The sequence below is a fragment of the Aspergillus mulundensis genome (assembly GCF_003369625.1).
Source record: "Aspergillus mulundensis strain DSM 5745 chromosome Unknown scaffold_6, whole genome shotgun sequence".
NCBI lineage: Eukaryota > Fungi > Ascomycota > Eurotiomycetes > Eurotiales > Aspergillaceae > Aspergillus > Aspergillus mulundensis.
In genome coordinates this window covers 1,373,017-1,391,853 of record NW_020797894.1, presented here as the reverse complement: position 1 = coordinate 1,391,853, position 18,837 = coordinate 1,373,017, and the positions used below count along the sequence as shown (strand labels likewise).

Below are 18,837 nucleotides of genomic sequence, written 5' to 3'. Positions count from 1 at the left end.
TTAACCGTTTCCTGCCCGGCCTGGATCCAGACTCTAGTCTCTAGTCGGCCGCCGAGGACGAGACGATGTCCATTACGAATACCGCCTGTGGTAGTTGATGAATCAAGCTTCATGAGCCTGCTGAAACAAAGTGTCTTAATGTGAGATCGACGATGAGATCAGATGCGGTGTAGATAAGCGAGGGTGAGACAATCTGGGCTGTGACAGCTAACGGACGGACGAGTATAGCAGAGGGCGCCAAGGATGTCACTGGCTGTTGGGCCAGAGATCCCAGGCAGGAAATGAGGATAAAGAAAGCGTCCAGACTCGACGATCATGGACGGTTCTGGAGCCAGGCGTTGCGTAGGCGCCGACGGAGAGAGCCATGGGTTATAACGACTTCGCCCCTGAAGGGACGAGATGGAGCCAATGGGTGGGCGCCGCGGTGGACACTTGAAACACTAAAGCGGCTGCCGAGTGCCAAGTTTTGGCGGTTAATCATGGCTCTCCCCTGAAATTCTCCTGTGGGACTGGCCGGTCCAAGTGGGCTCTGTAACCACTTTCCTCTTGTGTTTTGACTCGCGAGGATGCTTTGTATTCTAAGTACTAAGTAAAGAAATAACGCCTCGGAGAATAAAGATGTATTGAAAAGAAAGAAAAGCAAACAATGTCTTCCAGCTTCCGAGCACAGAACCGCGGGCAGGCCCAAAGCAAAAGCAACGCAATTGCGAGCCGCGTGGCTGTGATTGGTGCCAACGGCTGTTCCTGAAACACGAGGCGTACCTGCATCTCGCTCACGCCCGTTTTATATTTGACAATGCCGCGAGATCTGGACGGCTTTCAGTCCAGTAATGCAGCCTGGGTAAGCGCTGTTACAATTGGGTCCAGTCATGGTGGGCGATGGCTGACCAGGCTGGGGCATTGTTTCCCAGACTTCAGGAATGCTTGGGCGCGAGGATCTTCAGCATGTTAAAATCGCTCAGTAAAAGGAGAGCATGCATTCCATGGGTCCATCTCTCGTGGCTCCTGCAGCAAAAAGGATATGCAATGGAATAAAAAAACAAAGCAGCGCCCTCTGGCTTGCTTCAAAAAGTCTTGAGTCTTGACCCGTCTCGTGTTTGACAGAGTATAAGATTTGTCTCGGCCGCCGGTCATCAAAGTCCTGAGGATGAATTAATTTGCGTTTGATTATCCCCAGCTAGTCTCTAGATCTCAAGCGCCCCACTGCCCGCCGTCCGCCGTCCGCCGTCTCGCCGTCTCCTTTCCCAAGCTTCACGCCTTCTTAACCTCTTCTTCCTTCCTTCCTCTTCGCCTTCTTGCCCTCTCTCGCTCTCCTCCCATCTCCTATCCCAAGCTTCGCTCTCTCTCCGTCTCGGTGCACTTTTTCCACTCCTTAAAAAGTGCTCGAGGCTGTCATTCCTTTACCACCACAAACAACACACGGCTGGATTTCGTACCCCCCAACAACATCGCCATCTGCAGTTGATCTGCACTTCCCAACGACGTCGTTACACTTGATTCATCCGTTCTCGTTAGGGTGAATTCCAAGGTCGCTGTTCAGCCATTATCAATCAAGTTAGTCGCTCGGATTACTTCCTGGAGAAGTCTTCGATCGACCAGACAGTTGACCTGTACAAGCCTACGCGTGAATCCTCCGCAAGTGCAAAGAACAACCGCTCGTCATGAAGTACTCGATGATCCTGGGCGCTGCCCTGTGCGCCCTTGGTGCTATGGCCGAGGTTGAGCCCGCCTACGTGACCGAATGGACTACTACCACCGTGACCGATTGGACTATAGTCACCGTCACCGAGACTGTCACCGTGCCTGCTACTCCAACCGTCGAGTCCACGGCCACCGTTGAGCCCGCCCCTACCTCGATTTCGACCTCGGTCCCCGCTGCCACTTCCTCTGCTGCCCCTGAGACTCAGGTCAAGGTCCAGAATACCGCTCCTGCAGCCGCCGTTGAGACCCAAGCTGCTGTTGAGAAGGTGCCTGTTGAGACCTCGACCTCAACAAGCACCGTCGAGTCTACCAGCACCGTGGTTGCCGAGCAGCCTGAAGCCACTTCTTGGTCCACTTCCTGGTCCACCGCTTGGTCCACCACCCAGGCTCCCACTACCACTGAGACTGCCGTCGAGTCTACCGCTACCGCGTCGTCTACCGAGACTGCTGCCAACTCCTACCAGTCCAACGTCCTCTACAGCCACAACGTTCACCGTGCCAACCACTCCTCCCCCGATGTTGCCTGGTCTTCCACCCTCGAGGCGAGTGCCCAGGTTCTCGCCGCTCGTTGCGTCTACGAGCACGACACGTATGCATATCCAAGACCCCGTTCTGTTTAACCCTAGCTAATATTTCTTAGGAGCATTAACGGCGGCGGCTACGGTCAGAACATCGGTTACGGTACCTCGTCTGATGAGGTTGCTGTCATGATCTCCAACCTGATGTACAACGATGAAATGGGCTACTACGAGAACCTCTACGGAGAGGCCACTCCTGATATGACCTTGTTCGAAAAATGGGGCCACTTCTCTCAGATCGTCTGGAAGGGAACTACCGAGGTCGGATGCGCTACTGTCAGCTGTCCCAGCCTGGGCAATGTCGATTCCGCCACGGCCGTCCCCTTCACTGTCTGCAACTACAGCCCTGCTGGTAAGTCTCGATCCCGAGTTGCTTATATCTTCTAGTTTGACCTAACATGTACTGTTTAGGAAACTATGACGGTGAATACGCCGACAACGTTCTGAAGCCTCTCGGCCACGCCATGTGGTCTGCGTCATAGGCAAAGAGCTCTCTGCCCTCCACCGACTGGGTAGTTCCAGCACTCGCTACACGACAGTGATAATGGCGTGATAGCGCCTAGTTCTGGTATCAGTTGGTAGCATTTGAGCTGGCTTGATTTTCGTCTGTAGCTGGGCGCTAGCTGCATACCTGTCGGACGTGAGCACTGACTCGATACATGACAAAATCTGAAATTCAAATATTCTCTTGTGGACAGTGGTTTTGAAGTTTCCTTCCTTCGTGGCTGTGGCTTCTCGCTCGAAACCACATTGCTATTGTGCGTTGTGTTCGCTCTCGTGCTCGCGGGACCTGACACACGCCATTTTATATTCTCTTCTATTGTGAATATTTTATCATCTTCGAGCTTGTCATCTGACAGGAATCCGAACAATTTTGTCTTCTGCACGTTTGCTGCTTTTCCCTTGCTTTTATGTGCATGGCGCCCTGGATAGCGTGTTTTTAAACCAAAAGACATGATGAACGTTCGAACGACAAATTTTGTACCAGGTAGTAGATCTGTCTTTGTAGATACTGTAAATTAAACTAAGCAGACTTCCTAGGCATGTACAATAAGAGTGCACTTGCTAAGTCTAGAAGTCCTGCAAACGACGTATGTGATGTCATCTCCAATCCCCACAATGCACGTGAGCCTGATGATCTCCCCGCATCCAAAAGAATTCCAGATGCCTCGAGGCTCCCTTCGCCCGAGACAAGCTTCGTTCTATTGGGGGTCCGTGGTCCAGTGTGGTACGAAGATCCTGCATGTGGCACATCACTGCTGGTTTGCCATCTGAACAAGCGACATCGTTGACTTGAACTACAAGTGAAGCCTCGGGAGCCAATCAACTTCAAGCTAACCCTCAGGTGCCGCCAATTGTGCTGATCACGTCTGCCTTACTGACTTGCCCAGGTGGTGATATCCATATCAGCAGCATCAATTTGCAGAGTGCATGAAACAAGCCTTTAGCGGCCCTTCTCCGCGCATGATAGAACTCACCGCGTGACATATTGCCACCACCACCGCTCAACCACTTTCTTGTCCACCTCTTCGTGTCAAGGCAAATAGAATCTTCAATCCGCATCTGATCTCTTAAGCACCTCCACAGCTCGACCTTGGAAATTGGATCTCTCTGCATCTCCTTCATACCGAGCAAACTCCGAACACACCTGGCTCGCTTGGCACTCGGCTTTTCCTACAGTATATAGCTCGCTGGGCACTGCATCCGTTCCCCCGACAGAACCCCGGCTGCTTGTGCCAACGTACACGGTCCACCGCGATTGAAGGATCTCGGTTGTCAATAGGCGCTGTTCCTATCAGTTGTCTCTGGTAAGCGTCCCTTCCTCCGTCCAAGGCGCTATCTCGCCCGTTGTTCCGAGGCTATCCCCACTCTCCCCCGACCTTGCCTCCCCAGAATGCGGAACCATATCATGGCACCTATATCCTCACTCCAGATCCTTGATAAACAGACCTCTTCCCTGGTATATTCCTCTTAGCACAGACGTCTCCTCTCTACCTTCTTACTTTACCTCTCACTACGGAGGCCAACATCATCTATATCCCGTGATTTGATGCGGTCATGAGATATTGAAATCCATGCCCTGTTATTATCTCCAAGACTGCCACTATTTCTACCGAAGCGCTTTACGTTTCCTCTCCATACCCACCTTCCTCGCCTGCCGCTACGCTTGATTCATCCGCAATCTACTCGGTACCCTCAGCTGACAAGATGACTTACTCTACGACAGCAGTCCGTCACTTCACTGCACCTAAGCCACTGGGAATGGCAATGGAGTCCCCCCGCTCACACCCGGCTCCTGAGCCTAAGATCAAACCTACATCTGTGGATGGAGGATTGACGGACCAGGTTACCAACAAGAAGGGTGGAATCACATTTTCGCAACAAGACTCTCTGCCAAGGTTACCAATTCCAGATCTTGAGAGTACATGCAAGAAGTACATCGACGCTCTCGCACCACTACAAACACAAAAGGAGCAAGAAGAAACAAGGGCTGCTGTACGGGATTTCCTCAAGGGAGAGGGGCCCGGTCTTCAAGAGAAGTTGCAGAAGTACGCCTCGTCGCAAACTAGTTACATTGAGCAATTCTGTATGTCAATTGCGAAACCCCACCACGATGCTAAAGCTAACAGCCTCTTTTCAGGGTACGACTCTTATCTTAACTACGACAGTCCTGTTGTTCTCAACCTCAACCCATTTTTCTTGCTGGAAGACGATCCAACTCCCGCGAGAAACAACCAGCTCACCCGAGCGGCATCCCTGGTCGTTTCAGCCCTCTCGTTCGTGCGCGCGGTCAGACGTGAGGAGTTGCCCCCAGATACCGTCCGAGGAACCCCGCTGTGCATGTATCAATACTCTCGACTGTTTGGTACTGCGCGTGTTCCCACAGACAATGGATGCGTTATCAGCCAGGAGCCCAACGCGAAGCATATTGTCGTTATGTGCCGCGGCCAGTTCTACTGGTTCGATGTGCTTGATGCGAACCATGATCAGATTATGACCGAACGGGATATCGCAATGAATCTCGAGGTAATTCTCGCCGATGCGGAACAGACCCCGATCCAGGAGGCAGCAAAGGGAGCCCTCGGAGTTCTCAGCACAGAAAACCGCAAGGTGTGGTCGGGACTTAGGGATATCCTCACCAAGGATGAGCATTCAATCAATGCCGAGGGGCTGAACATCGTCGACACTGCACTGTTTGTTCTATGCCTGGACGATACCGAGCCTCATAGCACGTCCGAGCTCTGCGCCAATATGCTCTGTGGTACAAATGTGGTGGAAAAGGGCGTGCAAGTGGGTACCTGCACGAACCGGTGGTACGATAAGCTTCAGATCATCGTCTGTAAGAACGGTAGTGCTGGTATCAACTTTGAGCACACTGGTGTGGATGGACATACGGTTCTTCGATTCGCCAGTGACGTCTACACGGACACGATTCTTCGGTTTGCGCGAACCATCAACGGTCAGGCCCCCAGCTTGTGGACAACCACCAGCCCTGACCCTTCCAAGCGTCACCCTCGAAGCTTCGGCGACGTCAGCCCAACGCCTCGGAAGTTAGAATGGGATATGCTTCCTGAGCTCAGCATCGCTATCCGGTTTGCCGAGTCGCACCTGGCAGATCTCCTTCAGCAGCATGAATTCCAGGTTCTAGACTTTAACGGATTCGGAAAGAACTTTATCACATCAATGGGATTTTCACCGGACGCTTTCGTCCAGATGGCGTTCCAGGCGGCTTACTACGGGCTTTACGGGCAGGTGGTGAACACGTATGAACCAGCCATGACCAAGGCCTTCCTGCATGGACGAACAGAAGCGATCCGATCCGTCACCAACGAGGCTCTCGAGTTTGTGAGGACATTCTGGGCTGAAAACCCAGCTGAAGACAAGGTCGATGCTCTACGAAAGGCTACCGAAAAACACACGGCGATCACAAAGGAATGCTCCAAGGGTCAAGGACAGGATCGTCACCTTTACGCTCTTTACACCTTGTGGCAGCGATCCTTCGAAGAAGCTCCCATTTCTCGGAATAACAGCGTCGACGAAGCGTCTAACGGCTACACGAGTCCCTTGGAGAACGAGTCTATTGCAGGATCCCCCAGGTCCGCCTCCATCTCCCTCTCCGAGGTCGACGGTATGTCATCCGTCAGCAGCTACGGCCGAGCCATGCGCACCTTACCTCCCACGCCCGCCATCTTCGCCGATCCCGGCTGGGACAAGATCAACACCACAATCCTCTCCTCATCCAACTGCGGCAATCCTTGCCTGCGACACTTCGGATTCGGCCCGACCTCCGCAGACGGTTTCGGTATCGGCTACATCATCAAGGACGAATCGATCTCGATTTGTGCTTCATCCAAGCACCGTCAGACCGCACGTCTCATGCAAACCCTCGAGTCGTACCTGCACGAGATCCGCAAGTTGCTTCGCGCAACTGTCCACAAGCCATCCAGTCCCCGGACCAGCCGCGCTCGCGAGATGGAAATGATCGCGGAGCGGGTCCAGCGCGATCAACGCCGGGGTCGCATCGTCCGCACCGACACGGGCCACCTGCGGGCCGGAACCGAGACGCCCACGACGGATAGCGGGGAGATAGACGACGATGGCATGGGCGGCTACGGCTTCTTCGATGCAGGGATGCTCCTGCATGCCCTCAAGGGGCTGAGCGTTGATCGCGAGCGGGGCGGCGACAAGACTCCTCGCCGACGCTTCGTCGGCAAGAAGCTACGGTTGAATGAGTACTGATCAACTATATTTTCTTGGATATTTACCTTTTTGCATATACCTCGAATTATGATTTGAGCCCTGTCTTGTGAATTTAGCCGAATATCAATCTTGCATATTTCTTGGATCTGATTCTAGCGTCGTCGCATATGATGCACAGTAGACTAGCTCTAGAACCTCTATAAAACGCACAAGACTAAGACACCAAGCGCCGAATTCGCAGGGAACAGTTAGTTAGCTAGTTAGCTCCAATGCGACACATCAAGCCTTCCCTACCGCCGAAACAAACCTACTGCAGACCAAGCTAGCTACCCGACATGCATGGCCATGCACAAGGTCCATTGAGGAAACGGGGCGTCGGCGCAGGATCGAGTCTTGGTGTGTCCGTGCTGCAGCGCTGCTGCACACGCTACATGTACTCCAGAACCAGTCCCCAGTTAAAACGAGATTCATGGCTTGATAGGCCAGGCGCAGCAGCGACTCTTCTGATACGCATATGCAGTGCGATGCTGGGAACAGCTCAGAGTCACCGCCAGTGCCCCGTCCACCGAAGATCAAGGTTCAAAGCAAGACAGACTGACTGGATAGCAGCGCAGTCTCGAGGAAATGCCTTTACCCGACGGCTGGACCAGAGCCCATGATAGACGCTTTCTTTAGCTGTTTCCAGAAGCACTTTGCCGCTGACCCGGGTAACCAGGTGGTCCAATGAGATCGGGCCATGAGATCATACCATGAACATCTGTACCGTATGAGTTAGAGGATAGGAGGGATCCTTGTCTAGCGTTGTTTTTGGGGTTTTATCAATCAATCGTATCATTTCTCATGCAAGACACAGGTCCCGGGGCCGCCTGTATCCGAACGATCGCTGTCCGGTCAGGTACACCGCCCGGCAGAAAAGAGTGATGGCGTAATTTCTCGACTGGTCATGTGATGGTGTGACTAACTGAGGCTGAGGTTGATTCTGTCCTTGGTCAGCGCTCTAAGCGATAATCATTCTGGGTAATTGTCTGGCAATTGTGAGCTGGTCAGGGCTCTTGCTGAATTTACTTTGTATATACTCCTACCTTCAACCATTCTCTCCATCTTCAAAGCTGACCTGACACCGACACCGGGCAGAATTACAGCGAGGTACGTAAGGATACACTAGCGGTCTGGACTATTCCGAACCCAGCCTAGCCTGGTGCCTTAGCGCCCAGGCATGCAGCGCCCATCATTCCACTCTTGCCCGTTCCAGCGCTCGCTCGCGCAAATCAGGCCAGACGCTGGTTCCACATCTCGAGACCTTCCGACGTGATTCTGTCCCCCTGCTTTCTTCCACTCACTAACAACTACTATCCTGCCTCAGCCCGTCAGACCTCTGCACTTATTGCCGAACTAGCGTCGATATCCCTCTCCTGACGCAACGACCGCAAACCTCGTGCCATAATCCGCATTCGCAGGACTGAGCGAAAGCGCTGACGTCCGTTTAATGCTGGCGAGACCGAGGCCGTTCAATACTCGCTAATTAACTGAACTGCCTTAGCCTAGCTCGACCCCGGTCCCTTATCTCGTATCCGCCCTGCGCTGCGGCTTCGTTCGTCTTTTCTCCAACCCCCTTCCTGCATCAATGAGCGACTGCCTACCTGTTCTAGCTATTGTTTGCCTCAGGGGAGTTTGAATTCTTCGGCGTCATTATATCTGTATCTACCTGTTCTTTTTCCCACCACGACCGCTTTATCTTTTTCGAGCGAGCTCAACGGAGTCCGGCAATAAAAACACTGCGCCTACAGCCTCCCGGATAGCGAACGAATCGAAAAAGAAAGTACACATCTGCCGCCCTCTTTTCTCGACTTCCCTGACCGCTGGGATTGAATACCTGCCGTCGATCAGCGGTCGCATATATCGACGACGGCATCTGCTTGATCTCCTGAACGACTTTCATTTGTGATTTCGATACACTGCATGGCGATGGCTGCGACGGTTGATCGCCCTCTTTTCGAGCCGATTGCAGGCGGGCCTGCGACTGATGCGGCTTCGATCACGCCCCCTCACAGCGTCAACGGCAAGAAGGATGGCCCGGATGGCGCGCCCTCTGAACTCTCCGACCTGGAACTCGATTCGAAGCCTGCGAGCGCCCAGGAAGCTATACCGGAGGAAGAGGAAGAGGAGATTGAGCCGGATCATTATTATGGAGGCGGCAAGATACCCGTTTTCAAGCCCGTAAGTCGCTTTGCCGCGGAGAGCATAATTTGGGCTGTTGGCTGACGGGGCTTGTTTCAGACCATGGACCAGTTTCGCGATTTCCAGTCCTTCATCAAGCGAGTTGATAAGTATGGGATGCGCTCAGGAATCGTCAAAGTTATCCCGCCTAAAGAATGGTAAACCTTTCCGGGTCTCGGAAACGCTGAAACTAGCTGACGCACATCTCTTTTCCAGGAGAGATGCCCTTCCGCCCCTCGACGAAGCAGTCAAGAAGATCCGTGTGAAGAACCCAATCATGCAGGAGTTCCACGGCTCCCACGGAACATACACTCAGGCCAACATCGAGAAACAAAGATCATACAACTTGCCACAGTGGAAAGGGCTCTGCGAAGATGGTAGTCATCAGCCGCCGGCTCGACGGGGAGAAAGGAGAAGAAAGCTAGAGCGCGCTACCCGTGCAGCGCCGGCTCCCAAGCCTCAGACAGCCCGGGCTGATACTCCGAAGCGGGGGCCTGGACGTCCTCCCAAGCGATCGAACCAGGCCAAAGTGAAAGAGGAGCCTGTCAAAATCAAAGAAGAGCCTACCGCGGATGAGGGTATGGACAAGATCAAACCCGAAGGTCCGCCAACGCCGGTTTCTCCAGAATCCAACCCCGTTGAGACAAAATCAGAAGCGCTCAGCGATGGCGAGTCTCTGCCGAAACCGAGAGGACGACAGCCCAAGTCGGTCACTGCGCGAAGAAAGCAAAACAAGGGTGACACGATCGACCACGTCGATGAAGAGGCGTACAAAAACTTCGATTACCGCATTCATGACAACGAGGACTATACCCACGAGCGATGCGAAGAGCTCGAAACCGCCTACTGGAAGTCTCTCATGTTCAACAACCCCATGTATGGTGCAGACATGCCGGGTTCCCTCTTTGATGACAATACGACATGTTGGAACGTCGCCAAGTTGCCGAATCTTCTCGATGTCATCGGACAAAAAGTTCCTGGTGTCAACACTGCATATCTGTATCTCGGTATGTGGAAGGCGACATTCGCGTGGCACCTGGAGGATGTGGATCTGTACAGTATCAACTACATCCATTTTGGTGCTCCCAAACAGTGGTATAGTATATCTCAAGAAGATGCGCCCCGTTTTGAACAGGCAATGAAAAGTAAGTTGGTCATAGATATCCCCGTTAGCGCAGACAGCAATTCTAACCGTAACTCCAGGCATCTGGCCTAGTGATGCAAAGACCTGTGACCAGTTCCTCCGTCACAAGACTTACCTCGTCTCACCCAGTCTTCTCAAGTCCCAGTACGGCATCACTGTGAACAGAATGGTGCATTATGAGGGTGAGTTTGTGATCACATACCCTTATGGATATCATTCCGGATACAACCTTGGGTACAACTGTGCCGAGTCCGTCAACTTTGCAACCGAAAAGTGGCTCGACTATGGTCGGGTCGCTAAGAAATGCAACTGCGAGTCCGACAGCGTCTGGATTGACGTAGACGACATTGAGCGTAAATTGCGCGGCGAATCAACTCCCGAATACTATGGCGAATACGACAGTGACCTGGACGGATATGAGGGTGCTTCTGACCTCCTGACCCCTCCGCGTAGTGTGCCAGAAAAAACGTCCAACCGTGGCCGCAAGCGCAAGCATGATGGTGATATGACCAAGGCCAAGCGCATGAGGGCGGATATGAGTATCGAGCGAAGATTACCTTGTCTTTTGTGCCCCAACGATCTCGACTATGAAGATCTGTTGCCGACCGAGGATGGAAAGTCTCACGCTCATAGAAGGTGTGCTCTGTACACCGAAGAAACCAGCATTTTGCGCGATGAATCTGGCAAAGAGGTTGTTTGTGATATCGACAAGATTCCGAAGGCTCGGATGGGACTCAAGTGCCTCTTCTGCCGCGAGGTGCGCGGGGCTTGCTTCCAATGCAACTTTGGCAAGTGCACGCGGTCTTATCACGCCACCTGCGCACTCCTAGCCGGAGTACAGGTGGAAGAGGGCTCGATCACCGTTGTTGCAGACGATGGAAACCAGTACTCTATCCCCAGCGTTGATTTGAAGTGCAAATACCACCGACAGAAGAAACCGACATGGATGGTCACCAGCGAGTCTCCCGACAATGATCGTAAGTTGATGGAGACCGCACGGCGACTTGCTGTTGGCGACCTGTTGCAGTTCCAGGTTGACAAGGAGATTACTGGAGCGGTCGTCCTTGAGAACCGGCCTGCGGAACGCACTTTGCAGGTCAAGGTGCTCCCGCGAGGGTAAGTCAAAAACTCCCCCGCCCTCCCTCCGATGATGTCCGATCTATAGTGGGGTGATCTGTTTGCCTTTTTCCTCTTTCGGACACGTGAAAGCTGACTGCTGCATGGCTCAGGGACGTTATCGAGTTACCATATCGTTGGATGCTCGTCGTACGAAGGAGCAACTTTGCTCCCGTGGCGGCTGGCATCAAGCCACTTCCCGCGCATCTCGCTCGGAAGCCCGAAACTCGGAGGGAATTGAATTCTGCGCTGCCGGTGGCAGGAAATCCGTTTGGCGACGGGCGATCTCCGTATCAGTGGGCCGAGTTTGAGACGGTGGACAGCACTAACCGTCCTGCAGCCCCACCAGCGGTGCAGGTCAACCTGGACAAGATGGAACAGATCTGGTATTATTTGGGCCAGTCATCGACCGAGTGTAGGGCTCAATATACACACAACCCTAGCGTGTCCGTCCACAACCCGCGGTCGAATTTCCTAGACAGCGTCAAGTCCCTTGGCGCCGTGATGGCCCGACTCCCCTCCTACCCCCACCACCGTCTGCCTTCCTATGTTTTGACTGCCCCTCCTCCTCACCTCCTTTCTTCTGCCGCCGCAACCACCACCGCCTCCGCTGTCGCTGCTGCTGCTGCTGCCTCCCGCCCTTTGCTGCCGCCGCGCCCTCCTTTTGCTGCTCCTCCTCGCTCTTCCCCCGCCGCTCCGACTTCTGCTGCTGTTGCTGCTTCTGCGATGCCGTCAGCCTATCGCTCTCTACCAAATCAATCTGCCCGCCATGCCCCGTACCCGCATTTCACCAAAGCTCATCTCCAATCTCAGCAGCAGCACAGTCATCAGCAGCAGCAGCAGAACACGAACGGCTCTCTCCCGACCGCTAGCAGCCACCTCCCCGCCAATAATTTTGCCAATGTCCGTGAGCTCATCGCTCGCCGTCGCCTGGCCCAGATCACCGACCATGCCAACGTCTTTGCTGGGTACACCATCGTCGCTCCAGAATTGGTCGTAGAGACTCTTCTGGGGCCTATGGGCTCTGTACCGCCGTCAAATGGCCTCGAAAAATTGGAGCTTGCCATGGCTCAACAGCGTGTCCAGCCTCGTGCGCCCGACGGAACACTCTTGCCGATGCAACCCTTGAACATGCGCTCAGAAGAAGTCACCCGGTTATTACAGATGCTGCGATTCTCACTTATCAGCCACCGCGACCGGTTAGATGTGCTTCAGAAGAAAGAATCGGAAACCGTGAAACAAGAGGCGACAAACAAGATCAATGGGGCCGCCCCCAAACTACCTCGGAAGTACGCATATCTCGAGCTGCAACGTGAGCAGGCTCCCACTGTGTATCAATCTCCATACGATATGCCGTCGGGGTTCACCGAGTACGCCCGCACGACGTTTGGTCTCACCCGTCACGAGCCAGAGCTCCCTAAGCCTTCGCTAGCAAACGACTACTTTGCCAGTCTTTCCCCTGAGAACCAGGAAAAGATCCTCAAGACATGTGGCAGTTTCGTCCAAAGAGCCATAGAACGGTCGGCCCCTCATAGCCGCCAAAGTTCCTCCTCGAATTTCCGACTCTCGTCAGCGTTGGCCCAACGGACTGAGAACCCAACCATCGACATTACAACTGTTGAAGACATGCCTTTGTCAGGCCTTGACTTTCCGTTGCGGGCGGATTCGCCGTGCTCCAATTTTAGCCGGTCGCAGCTCCGATTCCACTCACCAAACGACTTCACCCACCACGGAACCGAAGTTCACCATGACCACCACGATCTATTCGGTGACCAACAAGCCAATACCCGGTTCTGGCAACATGGCCCGTGGGCCGCCGGTGATGGAAATACGCCCAACGAAGAGAATCGACCGTTCTTTGGTCCTCACCACGAACGGCTGAAGCATGACTATGCATCGTCCGATATTTCCCTTGGTCGTGGCGGGCCCGGCTCGCTGCACTCTGTTGACATGGCTGGTTTCGGCCTGGACAACCCCGACGATCTTGGTGGCGCTCTTAGCCCTTGATCCGCTTTGACTTGACTGTGACTGCTTATAGACATGCCGCTGTAACTGCATCATCATGTAACGATTTATAAGGATTGACGACTGCATGACGGGCGTTTGTATTTTTGCTGTGTCCTTCGTTTTTTTGCAGGGATTCCTCGTCCTCACTCTCGAGTCATGACGACTTATGGCCAGAGTTGACGCTAGCTGGCCAGTTGTGGTCCAGCTCGGGGACTTGCTTTACCTGCCGTGTTCATGCTGCTATGTTCCCTTTGCTTTCCATAAAACCGAACCTCGAGAATGGGCAGCACCGGACGGAAAGCCGGGCTGATGGCAGCCACGCTCTTGTGGCTTTCCACCCGACAAACTACACCGCACGACAACCCGGCGCTTCTATACACCTGTCCGCCGAAGTGTCTGCCTCTGCACGTACTCATTTGGAGATTATGGGTCCTACTGTCGGCCTTTTCGGTTTATACCTTCGATATCGACCTCTTTCTCGCCTTCCCTCACCGTCCCCAAAACAAAGAACAACCCAAAGCAAAAGCAGAGATGATGAAAGACAAAATCTTGCGTTTCTCTGTTCTAGAGGAAGATAAATGCTTGTCTCCTGTGCCATACATTTTCCCATTTGATACCCCCCGAATTCCCACGCCCCTACGCCTACCTACTTGGCTGTTCCCCCTTCTACACTCCTGTCGCCCTCCCCCATGTCTCACTTTGGCTTACCCACCAAGCTCGCTCCCTCCCCTCCCCTTCTCTTCAATCTTGGCGCTCATCTCCGTCCATGAAGGAACCGGCATGTTGCAGCAGGCTCGCTGGGGACGTGAACGATTGACAGATGTGGCAGCCGTCACTTGCTAGTGACAATTCGCCGTGATGCATGTTGGAAACGATAACTATGAATGAATAAATGAATATATACTTGAATCCACGTAAAACACCGAGTCCTGCCATAATATATTGTGGGTGAAGTCCGATTAATGTTGAGAAAGCGCCATGGTTCGGGATCGGGAAGGCTGCGGCCCACCTATCTCCAAGTCGTCATATCTCCGAGGCTGCAAGTCTGAGCAGGTGCAGCGGGCCATGTGCTTATCAGGGATCCAAGATTTACTTAGCAGATGAAGATATTAATACAACGCGATAATATATCATCGCATGACCCAGCGACCACTCCGTTTTATCTTTCTATCTTCCTTCGTTATCTGAACCAGCAATTCGTGACCAATGCCGAAACGCGCCCGAGACCGGATACGACGTCGCAAGCTTTCCTTCCCTTTTCCTTTTCCTTGATAATCAGGAGGCTCGCCTGCTTCGGAATGGAATGACGCTCCTGCATCATGATTCATAGTAACTCGTCTGACTTCCCCTCTTCAGCTCCAGCTTAAACTACGGTTCCCATCCCGCCTCCGCATTCCGCACTTCGTATTCTCCAGCTCATTATTCCCCGCTGTCTTCAATTGCTTTACCTTCTTCTGGACTCCTGGAGAGCTGAGGACCGTTTCTTTACTTCTGATTCATGCTGTGAGACTATTTGATTTCAAAGAATCAGCCGTGCCCGCCATGCGCCAATCGTCCGTCGACGCCAGCGCCGACGAGGCCCTGGCCCGTATGGGCTACAAGAGCGAACTCCCCCGCAATCTCAGTATGCTGAGTATCCTCGGACTGTATTTCGCCCTCCCCTCAATCTTCTACTCCCCTTCAAAGCACCAGTACAATGAGCTAATGCTATGGCGAGAATAGTTCGTTTGCAATAATGGCCGCCCCGTTCGGCCTCAGCACAACGCTTTACATCACACTCACAGATGGCCAGTCCGTCTCCATAATCTGGGGTTGGGTCTTCGTAACCCTCATCTCCATAGCTATCGCATCATCCCTCGCCGAAATCTGCGCTGTTTATCCAACCGCAGGTGGCGTCTACTACTGGAGTGCAATGCTACCGACGAAGGAGTGGGCGCCGATGATGAGTTTCATAGACGGGTGGTTGACGCTTGTGGGGAACTGGACTGTGACACTAAGTATCACGTTCAGTGGGGGCCAGTTGATACTCAGTGCGATTTCGCTTTGGAATGAGGATTTCGTGGCCACCGCTTGGCAGACCATTATCATGTTCTGGGCCGTCATTGGGGTTTGTGCGCTTGTCAATATCTTTGCATCGAGGTGGCTGGACCTCATTAACAAGGTTTGTATCTTTTGGACAGGTGGGAGTGTGATTGTTATTCTTGTTGTGTTGTTGAGCATGGCCGATGATAGGAGAAATGGGAAGTTTGTGTTTGGGCATTTCGATGCGAGTGAGAGTGGTTGGTCGGTTCTAGCCAATACCCTGAGTGTAAACAAAACGGTTGCTAATCGAGTCTAGGCCGTCCGGGTGGGCGTTCTTCGTTGGATTGCAGCAGGCTGCTTATACACTCACTGGGTATGGAATGGTGGCAGCCATGTGTGAAGAAGTACAGAACCCGCATCGTGAGGTCCCGAAGGCGATTGTCCTGTCTGTCATCGCGGCGGGTGTTACCGGTCTGATATATCTGATTCCAATCCTGTTCGTGCTGCCGGATATCAAAACGCTGCTCGATGTCGCGAGTGGACAGCCGATTGGGTTGGTATTCAAGACCGCCACCGGGTCGGCGGGAGGTGGATTTGGCCTGCTCTTCCTTATCCTAGGTATCCTGATGTTTGCGGGTATCGGCTCCTTGACAGCTGCCAGCCGATGCACATATGCTTTTGCGCGGGACGGCGCCATCCCGGGCTTTCGGCTCTGGAGAAGAGTCAACAAAAGATTGGATGTCCCCGTGTGGGCAATCATCCTCTCTACGACAGTGATCTGCCTCCTTGGCCTGATTTACTTCGGCTCAAGCGCGGCCTTCAATGCATTCACAGGCGTGGCAACGATCTGTCTATCTGCCTCATACGCTCTGCCGGTTTTCATCTCCGTGCTTCGCGGTCGTCAAGCTGTCAAACATTCTTCCTTTTCGCTCGGCCGGTTTGGATACGCCATCAACATTGTAACCATCTTGTGGATTTGTCTAGCCGTCGTGATTTGTTGTATGCCTGTTTCGCTGCCTGTTGATGCGAGCTCGATGAACTATGCTAGCGTTGTGTTTGCAGGTTTCGCGGCTATTAGTGTAACCTGGTACTTCGCTTATGCGCGAAAGCACTTCACGGGCCCACCGATTCCGACGGAGCAGTTCCAGGATACACCTGGAGTTGTGCCGGAGAAGCCTGTTGTTGACCCAGAGCCGGCGGGTTCGGGTTCGAGATTGGGAACCGTTGAGAAGGAATAGCGAGACTTATGATTGACTGACGGAATATATACTGTTTTAACGAAAGACTGATTGTGCTGTAGAGTATCTAGTCAAGTGATGTGTCCGTGAATCTCGGGAGTATAAAGTAGAAGTGTTGAAGTGGACTCGGACGAGGGCAATCACAGGGGGATGGAGAAGGGCAGCAGCGTCTCCGAGAACCGCGGTCCAACTGGTCGACCGACCAACTCCCCCGGACAATCAACAACACTGCGGCAGTCAATCAGTCATCACAACTCCCATAACGCTTCTCACAGTTGAACTGGAGTTTGAATCCTGTCCTTGCCACCGTTTCATATCCAGACTGGACAAATCGATTTCTTATCTCTGACGATAGACGCGTGGATCGCTTCCCCTCTCTGTCTCCGCCGAACCACGCAACGCAATCCGGGGAAGCTCACTGAGGTCCGATCAGCTTGACGGATCTTATATAGCCAATTTACGGTGAACATTTAACCTTATCACTCGATATTCCTGTATCGGGCTTTTTGTCGCCTCTAAATCTCCATGACGGAGTCCCGCCTATATCGATGCGCAATTCCGCTCTGATGAAGCACGAGCTCAATCCCGACTCTTCTTAATTCGCAATGTCGGACTCTGTGGGTGCGTCAAGCTCTTGAATTATGTTGTCTGGAATAATCTGGTCCGAGATGTAACTAACGTGCCTAATAGATCGAGTCTTCGTCCATGCCCTCCACACCGTCAAGCGTATTCCCCGTACCGGCACCGCGAGGCCGCCCGCTACGGAACGGCTCAAACTCTATGGACTCTACAAACAGAGCATGGGTAAGAGTTGGATTGGCATATATCGTGCACTAGACGTTGAGAAGTAATAGCTAACGTGGATTCAGAGGGGGACGTCGAAGGGGTAATGGACCGGCCGGTGGGAAATACGGCGGATGTTTATATGGAATGCGAGAAGTGGTATGTCCATCTTGCACCTTAAAGCTGATGGCTGCTTGTTGACTCGCTGCAGGGACGCCTGGTTTTCTCAACGGGGTCTTTCCCGCACCGAGGCCAAACGACGATATATCACGACACTTGTCGAAACGATGCACACCTACGCTTCGCAGACGGCGGAGGCGCGCGAGCTCGTCGCCGAACTTGAGTTTGTCTGGGATCAGGTTAAGTCGAATATATCTTCGTCGTCCACTTCGAGCCCTGTACAGTCTACCGGGTTTCCTCCGATTCCGCAACCGCAATCGCCGTATGGGAGTATAAGCGCGCAACTGGCGCAGAATCCAGAGTATCAGTATACGGAATCCGCCTCCCGAGGAGATTCCAGACTTCGTGTATTAAGTCCCGTTAGTCAGCCCGATGACGTCTACCAACGGCGTGCGGCGCGGATGAACTACGATCGCGAACGAGGGCTGGACCAAGCAGTTGACGATGAAGGCAACAACCTAGAGGAGGATGAAGACGAGGAAGAATACGCTGAGGCTCAGGCCAATCTTTACGAAAGTGATGAGGAAGTGGAAGCTGAATTGGACGGCCTCATCGATGAAGACGACGATAATCAACAACCATACACAGGTCGCATCCTAGATGACCCTCAAAGTCGGAAACGCAATCGCAACCGCAACCCCAACGGTAAAGACCACCATCTAAACCCAACGAACGAATTCCCCCGTCCAGGAGGCATGCTAATGCAACAGAATAAAGACGACATTGACAGCCGGCGATGGCGCCGCAGAGTCGAGCAGGCCTTGACTAAAATGACCGCCGAGATCGCCGCTGCCCGCGAGCAAATGGAAGCACGTGCCTTAGCAGCCCGTCGGAGGTCAGGCGTCTGGGCCTGGCTTCGATGGCTGGTCTGGGTAACCCTTCGACAGATTATCTGGGACTTGGCTATCCTGGGAATGTTATTGATCTGGATGCGGTTACGTCGGGACCGGCGGCTCGAGGAGCAGCTCAAAGCTGGATGGTCAGTCGTGAAGGCGCGTTTGATAGGGCTGAGGGCCTTGAGGGGTGTAAGGAAAGTATATATATCTCCTTGAGTCTTTTCGTATCTTTTCATTTTTCCCGACTTGGTTTCGCTTCTCTGTCCGTGAGTCTCATTCTATGCACCGTACTCTCTTCCGTTCTGGTATATATT

General features: G+C 53.1%; 5 protein-coding genes across 5 annotated transcripts; all 5 read left to right on the top strand.

Annotated features, from left to right (window-relative positions):
- Nucleotides 1–1,661: 1,661 nt before the first annotated feature.
- On the top strand, nt 1,662–2,761 carry DSM5745_06639 (CAP domain-containing protein; the record flags this gene model as incomplete). Its single annotated transcript, XM_026748655.1, has 3 exons — nt 1,662–2,290; nt 2,342–2,631; nt 2,691–2,761. The coding sequence occupies 3 exons, from the start codon at nt 1,662–1,664 to the stop codon at nt 2,759–2,761; spliced, it is 990 nt and encodes a 329-aa protein (XP_026602959.1).
- Nucleotides 2,762–4,487: 1,726 nt separating this feature from the next.
- DSM5745_06638 (choline/carnitine O-acyltransferase) lies at nt 4,488–7,019 on the top strand (the record flags this gene model as incomplete). Its single annotated transcript, XM_026748654.1, has 2 exons — nt 4,488–4,866; nt 4,921–7,019. The coding sequence occupies 2 exons, from the start codon at nt 4,488–4,490 to the stop codon at nt 7,017–7,019; spliced, it is 2,478 nt and encodes an 825-aa protein (XP_026602958.1).
- Nucleotides 7,020–8,945: 1,926 nt separating this feature from the next.
- Nucleotides 8,946–13,464, top strand: DSM5745_06637 (putative jumonji family transcription factor; the record flags this gene model as incomplete). Its single annotated transcript, XM_026748653.1, has 5 exons — nt 8,946–9,197; nt 9,258–9,355; nt 9,414–10,342; nt 10,401–11,457; nt 11,571–13,464. The coding sequence occupies 5 exons, from the start codon at nt 8,946–8,948 to the stop codon at nt 13,462–13,464; spliced, it is 4,230 nt and encodes a 1,409-aa protein (XP_026602957.1).
- A 1,542-nt stretch (nt 13,465–15,006) lies between these two features.
- On the top strand, nt 15,007–16,724 carry DSM5745_06636 (putative GABA permease; the record flags this gene model as incomplete). The annotated part of the gene is made up of 3 exons (XM_026748652.1): nt 15,007–15,110; nt 15,187–15,747; nt 15,803–16,724. The coding sequence occupies 3 exons, from the start codon at nt 15,007–15,009 to the stop codon at nt 16,722–16,724; spliced, it is 1,587 nt and encodes a 528-aa protein (XP_026602956.1).
- Nucleotides 16,725–17,329: 605 nt separating this feature from the next.
- On the top strand, nt 17,330–18,739 carry DSM5745_06635 (acyl-CoA-binding domain-containing protein; the record flags this gene model as incomplete). Its single annotated transcript, XM_026748651.1, has 4 exons — nt 17,330–17,345; nt 17,415–17,528; nt 17,594–17,666; nt 17,719–18,739. The coding sequence occupies 4 exons, from the start codon at nt 17,330–17,332 to the stop codon at nt 18,737–18,739; spliced, it is 1,224 nt and encodes a 407-aa protein (XP_026602955.1).
- Nucleotides 18,740–18,837: the final 98 nt, after the last annotated feature.